General features: G+C 37.3%; 1 protein-coding gene and 1 pseudogene across 5 annotated transcripts in view; both read left to right on the plus strand.

Annotated features, from left to right (window-relative positions):
- Positions 1–9,143, plus strand: part of ARAP2 (ArfGAP with RhoGAP domain, ankyrin repeat and PH domain 2) — a 177,107-nt gene extending 167,964 nt beyond the window's left edge. For all 5 annotated transcript variants that reach the window (XM_030800960.1, XM_030800964.1, XM_030800962.1 and 2 more), the window contains exons 32-33: positions 1,669–1,803; positions 6,861–9,143. In XM_030800960.1, coding sequence (XP_030656820.1) covers positions 1,669–1,803; positions 6,861–7,232 — 507 coding nt within the window. In that variant the 3' untranslated portion in view covers positions 7,233–9,143. The remainder of the gene's footprint in view (positions 1–1,668; positions 1,804–6,860) is intronic.
- A 39-nt stretch (positions 9,144–9,182) lies between these two features.
- On the plus strand, positions 9,183–10,377 carry LOC100588457 (annotated as a pseudogene).
- Positions 10,378–11,880: the final 1,503 nt, after the last annotated feature.

Raw genomic sequence — 11,880 nt, forward strand, 5'->3', positions numbered from 1 at the left:
TGGAAGGCAGAAATGGAGATGTTTAGGTGTGGTCTTTGGTTATAAAATGAAAGTTTGATCCTCACCTATATGATTCACGCTGTATGACTTTTGAAGTCATTTACAAATAACTACAAATATTAAATCAGAACACATCACTTGGATGTACAGTAGAAAAAAATGCCTCTTAGTTCAATTCAAGGAGAGTTAGCTGGTATTCACAGTTGTATATTATTTCATAAAAGAAAAATATGGATTTGTGAACCACATTTACTCTTAGATTCTTCAAAATATATTTTAGCGTATGCACTACACATCAGTGATTTGAAAGTGTAAGGGTAATTCACAAAATTGCCTAATTCCCTCTCAGTCAGTTTTCTTCCAGGTTTATGTTTTGGGAGCATGACAATTATATAATATCCTTTTTAAAACCATGTTTGGTACTGTATCATAAAAATAATATGAAGCTATAACCTTCCAATTGAAATACTGTATAACCTACCATTATATATTTGCTGAACTAAGGTAAATGCTTCACTGACGTTCAAGGGTAGACACGATGCACATTAAAGGATCTGCACTGTAAGATCACTGAGGAATAAATGAAAATTATATGTACATTGATAAACACTCAGCTTGGCAGTTTGTCCCTTAGTTAAATTAGTTGTTATTATGTGATGGGTAGACAGTAAATATTTGTTTAAATGAGTTCTTTGCCATAAAGCAACACATTAAAATAAGAACTGCAACATAAGAACAATAGTCTGTCGCTTAAGAATTGAGGGAAATAAAGAGTAAACATTTAGCTATGTAGTTCACTAAATTGTTTTCATTTCATTACAATATCTGTAAACTTTTCATTTTATACTTTGTATTCTGTGTTTCCGTCATAGATTGTTGTTTGCAAATCAATATACTTTTTCCAAATTCTGGAATGTTAATCTACCCTGGGGAGTACAAAATTCTTTAAAGAATTTTTTATATGTATATATCAGAGATTAATCACTCCAGAGCTTATATTTTTACCTGTGAACATTTATCCCCATCCAAATTAACCTTTCTCCAGTCATATGTATAATTATTTAGAAGGCAAGAATATGTAGTCAATGATTTGAGAATAAATGTGCCCCACTCTCCGTTGTACAATGATTTTCAGTAAAGATGTTTAAATGTCTGAGTAAAAAGCTTGTATTTCTTTGGAATTCAATTAGATTAAATAGTAACATTTTTCAAGAGGTCATAAAGTTAGGCTAATTTTTCTGGTAGTCATGCCTTAGGTTGATTTGGGATATATAAGATGAAATTATTTTTGCACTGAAATCATATTTGGTGTAAATGTATAGTTACTTAGATTACAGTGCCTAGCAATGTAGACAAGTGTACTATTTTTCTTCCACAAAGAGATTTGCCAGTTGCCTCAAATATTTTTCCCCTTTTGGTTTGATAAGTAGTATAGAAGGCATGTATTCGAAACTTAGAAATTGAGCTGAGACCTCAAAGCTCAGTTCAGTTAAGAGTTTCATGTCCTGGAGCGATGCTGCCTCCAGAGTCAACATCATAATCACAAATGGAATTCTCATGGATATCAGATCATCTGATGTGGATATGTGGGAAAGAAACCAAGCTTTATGACATAGTATACCACATAATAAAATCACACACCAACAGCAAGAAATTGTGTTTCCACAGCATGAAAATGATATATGGCCACCAGCTGGAAAGGAACGAAAACGTTCAATAACCAAAAATCCCAAAATTGGAGGTTTGCCTCTGATTCCTATACAGCATGAGGGGAATGCAACCTTGGCCCGGAAAAATATCGAGGTAGGTCAGGATTTTGTTTGTTTTATATTCAATTATAGAATATATTTTCCTATGTCATAATGTGATTAGGTCATTAATTACTTCATTGGCTTCAAAAGCACAATAATAATCACTTTGAAAAGCATGGTAATAATCACATACAGCAAGAAAACAGTATGAATAAACTTATACCTTTTATTTTAATGTCATTGACCACCCAATCACATATGCACAATACTACTTATTTTCTTACCTCTAAAGTAGCCGATTTTAAATATGTGTATAGAAATTCTGGTGATAAAATCACAACTTCAAATTCATTTTACAAGCTTACTTAAAACACCCTCAGAGTAAGCCCATAGCAGAATCTGTCTGGAGCCCTGGTAACTAAACTTTCTAGTAATATAATCACATTCCAGTGCTTTGGGAACTGATGGGGTCTCTCAGTTAATTTAAGGACATAAGATGACCCCTGAGAATCAAAAAAGAAGATTTGGCATCTTTCATGAAAGCTATTGTTTGTTTTCCTTCTCACCTTGAGGGTTGGGCATCAATCCTTTAAAATAAACCAAGCTCTTTGTAAGATTAGTAAATATAAGGTAGTTTGGTGATTTGATAAATTTGGCAAAGACATTTTTTAAATGTTTAATGTTGGAAAAACATAATGAAACTTACTTTATAAGGCAATAATAGAATTTTTTTAAAAAAAATTTCATATGAACCATGAAAATATTTGCCATAGAATTATTCATATAAAAATTTTAAAATATATATTTACAAGATAACTAACCATTTTTGACCCTTTGTTTTAAAAATGAAAAGTGAGTTAAAATATTAAGTATAATATTTTAATAAAACTTAGTCCTAACAATGAATATATTCAAGAAGAATTATTTTTCAAAGAAGTTTTTGGCAGATTGATAAATTTTGTGGCTAAGCCTGGCTTTCATTCAGTCCTATTGAAAGTCATATGAGAATACCTTATCCAGGTAGGGAAGGCTTCATGGTGGAAGTGACTTCTCAAGTTAATTGGAGAAATTAGTAATGAGCCAGCTGAATATGCCAAGTTTTTGGCAGAAGAAATCACACATGAAGAGGCAAACAGAATGCTTAAGAATGCACAAACTAGATACTACCTGCGGTCCTCCTACTGAGTCCCTATAAAATCATGGATATCTTACTTTAATGCCATTGTTCTAAGCTGCTTTATCCATAAGCATGTGGGGTTAATAAAAGCCCCCACCTTATAGTGCTGTTGTGATGACTAAGTGACATTACACATGAAACTTTATTAGAATAATGACTAGCATATCTTTAACGTATATTGAGGCAAAATATTAAGGAACTTGGAAGATGATATGGAATAATTCGTTAGTTTTTTTCAAAATTGCTATTTTAAGAGCAATATCTGTAAAACAAAAATAACGAGCAAAGAATGATGATGCAGTGAAGCAGAAAATAGTGACATAGAATCCCACCCATAAGCCCCTCTCTTTGTTGTTAGTATCCTGAGCACAGCTTGATGTGGTAGAAAGCAGCACATTGATTTCAGAAAGGCCAACCTGGGGTCCCCTCCCAAGCTCTCACTTATGCAACCTTGGGCAAATTTTTTTCTTTGAGTTTCTGTTTCTGCATCTTAAGATAAAGACAATTTACTTTAAACTCTGAATAATACAGAGTTTAAAGCATTTAAAGTGTTGTGATGATTAAATTTATTGATATGATTATGTATTTTACAACATAAAGATTAAGTAATACAGTGAGTTTGGTAATGAAAGCCAATTAAGAGAGTTTCTAGTATACTCTGTACATATTGGTCATATTACTTTTTGGTGTCCTAAGACCTCTGTAACCATTGGCTTGCCTCTGGATTTAATGGAAAATATGAAGGCACGGGCTAAAGCCATGTGAATGATTTGCTGTCAGAACCCATCCATTATACCATTCTCTAGCTATGATAAGTAAAAACTACTCTGTCTGCCACTGGGAGAGACAGACTCTGTTTCAGATTATTATTTCCATTCAAACAACTGGTTTTCCCTCAGCACCCTGTGACATGAACTGGTATTGCCTGTAGCAAGCTGTCTCTTGCTCTTCCACTTTCAGAATTTCTCTCTCTCTCTTTTTAAATTATTAATGCCTAATCTTTTAAGGACAGTACAGTGTATAAACTATGACTTTCTTTCCCCATTATCCATGCACTTGGCTTTCTTCATAACATTCAAGGCAATTTGGCTCACCATATTATTCATGCAAAGTTCCTCCTCACTCTCCCATCCCCTAACTCTTCACAGTTCACTTCCATCACATCTCCCCACCTTCATTTAAGGTTACATAACTTAGGCTAATATTATAGATGTATTAGTATATTCCCTCATTGCTATAAAGAAATGTCTGAGACTGAGTAATTTATGAAGAAAAGATGTTTAATTAGCTCACGGTTTCACAGGAAGCATGGTGGCAAGCAGATGCTTGGCTTCTCGGGAAGCCTTAGAAACTTACAATTATAGCAGAAGGCAAAGGGGAAGCAGGCACATCTTACATGGCTGGAGCAGAAGCAAGAGAGAGGGGAAAGGTGCTACACACTTTTTTTATTTCTTATTTTTATTTTTTATTATTATACTTTAAGTTTTAGGGTACATGTGCACAACGTGCAGGTTTGTTACATATGTATCCATGTGCCATGTTGGTGTGCTGCACCCATTAACTTGTCATTTAGCATTAGGTATATCTCCTAATGCTATCCCTCCCCCCTCCCCCCACCCCACAATGGTCCCCGGTGTGTGATGTTCCCCTTCCTGTGTCCATGTGTTCTCATTGTTCAGTTCCCACCTATGAGTGCGAACATGCGGTGTTTGTTTTTTTTGTCCTTGCGATAGTTTGCTGAGAATGATGTTTTCCAGTTTCATCCATGTCCCTACAAAGGACATGAACTCATCATTTTTTATGGCTGCATAGTATTCCATGGTGTATATGTGCCACATTTTCTTGGTCTAGCCTATCATTGTTGGACATTTGGGTTGGTTCCAAGTCTTTGCTATTGTGAATAGTGCCACAATAAACATACGTGTGCATGTGTCTTTATAGCAGCATGATTTATAATTCTTTGGGAATATACCCAGTAATGGGATTGCTGGGTCAAATGGTATTTCTAGTTCTAGATCCCTGAGGAATCTCCACACTGACTTCCACAATGGTTGAACTAGTTTACAGTCCTGTCAACAGTGTAAAAGTGTTCCTATTTCTCCACATCCTCTCCAGCACCTGTTGTTTCCTGACTTTTTAATGATGGCCATTCTAACTGGTGTGAGATGGTATCTCATTGTGGTTTTGATTTGCATTTCTCTGATGGCCAGTGATGATGAGCATTTTTTCATGTGTTTTTTGGCTGCATAAATGTCTTCTTTTGAGAAGTGTCTGTTCATATCCTTTGCCCACTTTTTGATGGGGTTGTTTGTTTTTTTAAATGACCAGATCTCAAGATAACTCACTCAGGAGAACAGCACAGAGGGGATGGTACTAAAGCCACTCATGAAAACCCCACCCCCACGATTCAGTCACCTCCTATCAGGCCCCATCTCCAACACTGGACTACATTTGAACATAAGATTTAGGTGGGGATGTAGATGCAAACCATATCAGTAGTGTACTCGAAATTTCAGCATTATGTATGTTATTACTTGGCCCTTAAATTCTGTGTCTAAGAGAGTCCCAAAGCTTTTATGCTGATGGTTTAAAGATAATGAGAACTGTCACTCTAATATATAAAACCTCTCTATATTTATCCTTAATTTTTCCCAAGTTATAGATGACAAGTGAAACATTTTAACAAGATTAAAGTTTGTTTATAAACCCTGTCTTTTTTTTTAGTTCATTTGTGATAAAATAGATATGTCAGGAAATTTTCTACTTTATTTAAAAATACATACAATTCAGTGGCATTGGTTGTATTTACATTGTTGTTCAACCGTCACTACTCTTTTTCTTAGTATTTTAACCTATTCTAATGAAACGTTGGAATTAAGCTAGATATTAAACATTTCTTCCTATAAATTTCAGAGTAGGAAAAATGTATATAGCTTAAGATGTATAATCAGAATCTTAATCAGAAAATTCCAAATTTCAAAATTATTTATACATTATATCATGAAAATATTTTTATTCCACTTGAATTTTCTGTTATAAATTTATGTTTGGATCCACTGAGATTAAGGAAAATAGAACAGTGTTGTATACTGGAAACTGTTTAAACTTTTCTTCATTTACTCATTCAAAAATATTTATTGATCATTTCCTATGTGTGTACAAGGTTCACACTTCAGTGAACTAATTAAACAAAAGGAAAAAAAACAGAAACCTTGCTAGACATATCTAAGCAGGAGTAAGAGGCAAGTATGAAGTGAGATTCAATTTGAATAACTAACCCAAAAGACATCTTTGAAGTGATATGTTGAACGCATGTTAAAATGAATTTCCATGGATTGCATTTTACAGATGTTCCTCAACTTATGATGGGGTTACATACCATTAAACTCACTATAAGGTGAACATACTTAAAATAAAAAATGCGTTAAATGCACCTAACCTATGGAATGTTGTAACTTAGCCTAGCCTAGCTTAAACGTGCTCAGAACATTTATATTAGCCTCCAGCTGGGCAGAATCATCTGGCAACACAGCACACCATATCAGTTATTCACCCTCATGAGTGCATGGCTGACTGGGAGCTGCAGCTCACTGCCACCGCCCAGCGTCACGAGAGAGTGTCCTACCACGCATCACTAACTGGGGAAAAGATCAAAATTCAGAATTTGAAGTATGCTTTCTACTTAATGACCATTGTAAAGTCAAAAAATCATATTGAAACCTTGTAAGCCAGGGACTGTCTGTAGTTGATTTTGTAGCTCTAAGATTAGTATATAAATTCAGACATGCCACTTGTATCGAAGTAAAGTTAAGACCTAAGTCATAGAAATGAGATCTTTTATAGGAAGCATCAACTTTTATGTGGATTGCACTTTCTAAATCTAAATTGTGCCAAATCTTGCTTCCCTGTGAGACATTTTATTTTATTTTTAGAGTGCAAGAGCAGAACTTGAAAGGCTGCGGCTCAGTGAGAAGTGTGATAAAGAGTCCGTGGACTTGAGCTTAAAGGAGAGAGCTTCCGTGGTGGCCCACTGCCTGGAGCACAAGGACGATAAACTTCGAAATCGAACCCGAAAGCATCGGAGTTTCAACTGCCTGGAGGACACAGAGCCTGTAGCCCCACATGGGCAACCAAAAGGCCATAAAGGCCTAAAGACGTTGAGGAAGACTGAGGACAGGAATAGCAAAGCTACTTTGGACTCTGATCATAAGTTACCATCAAGGGTAATTGAAGAACTTAATGTGGTTCTACAACGGTCAAGAACCCTTCCAAAAGAATTACAGGATGAGCAGATTTTGAAGTAAGAAATAAAATGAATTGCTCCCCAGATTATTTTTTTTAATATTGTATGCAATCTTTATGTGTAACTCCGAAACTGAACTATAAGATAATTCATAAGAATTTGCCTATTGATAGGCAAATTTGTCTATACTTAGGCATTTAAGGAGCATTTAAAAATATGTATATATGTGATTGAATGTAAGATTATTTTGGTCTGAACAAAGCTTGTAAAGTTCCACTGTATTAACTTTGTGTAAGAAGACATTGGGTTACTTAGGTGGTCAGCCCTTTTAAAGTAGTTGTCTGTTAAGTGGTATAATTTATGAGCAGAAATCTCAAACTGTACTGTATTGTATAAAATGCTGTGTTTAAATGAAGCCTAAGAAACTATCTGTAACATATTTTGCACTTTGAGAAAACTTGTATATTAAATTACCATATGTTTTTAGGTTTACAGAGGTTCCACCTTAGGGAAAAGAAAGGGAAGTAAATTGAAAAAGGGGGGAGAATTTATTGTAGTGGCTGCCCAAAACACACTGGAGTTTTTAAAAGAAGGAAGGAATTAAATGTCCTACAAAACAAGGAAGTGAGCTAAGATTCATTCTAGTTCACTAATGACCAGAACTTGTCAATGAGAAACCACTTGTTAAGAAAAAAGTCCGGTGTTTATTTCCCAAGAGTAATATTCGGCCAACAGATGTAAATAATAGCACTAGCCACTCTTATTAATATTTATAGTGTTAGAAAACCAGCCACATTACAGATTCACTACGTTTGAGCTCATTGTTGGTGGCTGCTAAGAGGAAACTTACACTGCATTGGAGAGGTTGTGTACACAGGACCTGGCCTGGATGCTGATTGCACTGTCGTTGTATGCAAGCATTTTTTTTTTTTTTTTTTTTTTAAGAATGTCTGACTATACTTTTGGTACGAACAAAATTCATCACCACAGGGTCCTGTTATTTTGTTTGATTTTTAGAATTTTTTTTATTATTATTAAGTAAGGTTGTAATGTTTTTCTCCAAATTGTCAGAAATAACTGGAAGAATACAATATATGGCCATTATGGAGCCAGGGGCTAGTTGGTGGTTTACTACACATTTGGGGGCTACCTGTTCACATTTAATCTAGGTTTTGTTTTTTTTTTTAATAAAAGAGTGGTCTCTTCCCTGTACTTATGAATAAGGACAAAGCCCTATTTTTGTTTCCACATAAAGATCAGCTACTAAATTGGTGATTTTCCTGACAGACAATGCTATCTAATCATAGTTCATGTTAGGGGAAGCATTTTTCCATCAGTTTCTTTAAAATTGGATTGTTTGGTAAGTTTTGACATTAAACATTATTTTATGTAGCTAAGCTTTTTTTTAGCATTTCTTTTTTATTTTTCAATCTATATACACAGGCCCATACATCAGTCAGTCCAATCATAGTACAGTAATGTGGTGGTAAATGCTATGAATTTCTTCATTGTAAAATACAGATCATTTGTATTTTGGGGTGATAAAATAGTTCACCATGGGTATGAGATATTTATTCTTTAAATCAAAGTAAATTAGAATTTTTAAAAAGCACAAAACTGCAGGACAGTTTATGAAATAGGTGGCACTATTAGGGAATCTTGCTTTAAAGCAAGAAATCATGTTATTTAGAAAGAAAAACTAATCTTAAACATACTATTTCTAATAAATATTTATATTTTTATGAAATAAAGAGGTATGTGGAAATTAATATTTGGTGATGTTGGACAGTGGAAAAGTATCTAGAGTTTTTACCTGCCTTATCTGAATTTTTCTTGAAACTTGAGCTTAAACTCTAATAGCTGTTTCCCTTTCTATTCTGAACAATTGTCTCCATTTTTCAAGTGTGAGATAAGGGCTAATGATGACATCTCATTTATTTTGAGTAAACATTAAAATTGTTTTACAAGTCTACTTGAATGTGACTTTATTATTTTCAGAAGTTGAAGGTTGTTATTGTGAAATAGATCAAATAGATTAGCTTTCTTTTCTTTTTTAAAAAATTTGAATTTAATATATACTTCAAACTGGCTGTATTGTTTTTCCAAACAGGTCACTGTAAGTAGCTTTATTTATGTAAAGACCCACTTGCTGAGAACCAGGCACAATTACAGGCTCTGTGGCCTGTATTGACCAGGCTGCTGACCAGCCACATCCCTACAAGATGCATAGTACCACCCCTGGTTTATAGGCATCTCTGCCAGCCTTGCCACACCACGAGAAGGCCAAGGGACTGGCACAAGTGCCTGGCACCTCAGCAGTGCCACTTGGTCATTCATGAGCAGTCCTTCATGTTCAGGAACAGTGCCTGCCACCCAGGCCACTTCAGCTGCATCCACTGTAGGAAGGAGCTGACTGGTGAGGCCCGTGAGCTGAAGGGTGAACTCTACTGCCTGCCCTGCATTGACAAGATGCTGTCCCCATTTCTAGGGACTGCAGCCAGCCCATCAAGGGCCACATAATGAATACACTGGGCAAAGAGTGGTGGCATGCAGAGCTCTTTGCCCTGAGTGTAAGAAGCCATTCCTGGGGCTCTGGCACTATGAGAAGAAGGGCCCGGCCTACTTTGAGATCCACTACAGCCAGCTCTTTGGGACATCTGCTACAGCTGCAGCCATGCACTCAAGGGTGACATAGTGTTGGCCCTCAACAAGGCCTAATGTGTGTGAACTGCTTCTCCTGCTCCACCCGCAAGAGCAGGCTCACTCTGAAGATCAAGTTTGTGGAGTTTGACATGAAGCCCGTGTGTAAAAGGTGCTAGGAGAACTTCCCACTGGAACTGAAGAAGAGACTGAAGAAGTCATTGGAGCTCATGTCTCGCTAGGCCTAGCCCAAGTCTGGGGACCTCAACTCTGAAGGCTCTCTTGCCTGGCCCTTCTCTCCCTCCCTTCCTACTCCCAGAGGACCTCTGCCTTTTCCCTCTCCAGCTCACTGCCTTCTCACAGCCGCCTCCCACTGCTATTGTCTGTTCTTGGACTCCTCATCTCCCTTTACCTGCTTCTTGTCCTCCCCTTGTCTCCTTCCTCATCATCTCCACCCTTTCTATTCTCTTGTCTCTGCCTTCCCCAATGTCTTTTCTCTCCTTTGTGGTGGCTTCTGTCTTTCCTTCTGTGCAGAGGCAGGGACCCAAGAGGTGGGGAGCCTGTGAAGGGCCTGGGCCCATGCCCTACCACTGCATCTACCTGTGTCCATGGACTTCAGCCTGCAGAACTCCAGGGATAGCAAATCAGGGTCTGGGGTCACCAGAGCTCCTATCCTGACCTGTCCCTCCACACAGGGGACCAGGTTGCACATATTCCTGTGGGACCTTCCACCCCAGAGTGTACCCACAGCCAGGGCAGCCCACCTGAGCTGCAGGACCAGGGCCACCCTTCGATCTTCCACCATTCACTTAACCATGTAGTATCCCTGTGCCCAAGCTGGGCCAGCAAGTCCTGCCACCCCATTCACTACCTGCAGGGACAGGAGCCCACTTCCATCAAGAGGACTTTCTGAAATCCAACCTTGTCCCCTGCCTCTGGCTAGGCCACTTGGTTCTCCCCTTCCCCAGCCCAGAACCTGTGTTGAGACTTTGGGTGTGGCTGGGAATAGGAGGTGGTAGGGTCAGAGGTGGCTTATTTGCACCTCCAAGGAGGAGAATTCCTCCACAACCAGTGCAGACCTATGTTGGGACTCAGGCTTGCATAATGAAGGCTTAGTCACAGGAAAAAAAAAAAAAAGCAAAGCACTCAAAGTGCTCAAAGTCACTCTCAATTTTATTAATGTAGCCCTAAAATTAATTATTAGACATGGTTTTTAAATATTCAATTTCTAAACAAATCATTACCTGATGATTCATCAAAGTGTCACTGAGAACTCAAAACCAAACAAAAATAATTGAAGCAAAAATATAACTTATGAACGTAACTGTATTAGCTGCTGGATTGCATTATTTTTAATTCAAAAATAAACTATAATGCAAAAGCAATTTTTTAAATGCATCACATGTATTTGAACAGGTTGTAGCATGCAGATATTTGCATCTTTTTAAAGTTTTAATAATCACTTTAGGAAGAAGATTAAAACTTTCACCATCTTCACGAAATTTGCACAAAGACTTACATATTCTCCCTTACTCAAATGAACTTGTAACCAACCCCAAACTCATTTTGCTTGGCTCACAACAGCCAGTAAGTTAAGGAGGTGGAACAAGGAAGCCAACTTTATTTTGGAAAGCCAGCAAACCAGGAAGATGGCCGACTAGTGTTCTAAAATACCATTTTAAGTCAGTACAAATTTCAAGCTCTTTATGTTTAGGGTGCAGGAAGAGAAAGGGGTTGGGATCAAGAGGTGAGCCACAACCACAGACATTTGGGTACTAGTGAGAGTTTGAGGCAGCTGGAGCTGCTTTGTCCGTGGTCAGGTCACAATGCTTCTGCAAATTTTTTTTTATACTTTTAAGTTTTAGGGTACGTGTGCACAACGTGCAGGTTTGTTACATAAGTATACGTGTTCCATGTTGGTTTGCTGCACCCATTAACTCGTCATTTACATTACATATTTCTCCTAATGCTATCCCTCCCCCAGACCCCCACCTCCCGACAGGCCCCAGCGTGTGATGTTCCCCGCCCTGTATCCAAGTGTTCTCATTGTTCAGTTCCCACCTATGAGT

The sequence above is a fragment of the Nomascus leucogenys genome, chromosome 20 (genome assembly GCF_006542625.1).
Source record: "Nomascus leucogenys isolate Asia chromosome 20, Asia_NLE_v1, whole genome shotgun sequence".
In the NCBI taxonomy this organism is placed as follows: Eukaryota; Metazoa; Chordata; class Mammalia; order Primates; family Hylobatidae; genus Nomascus; species Nomascus leucogenys.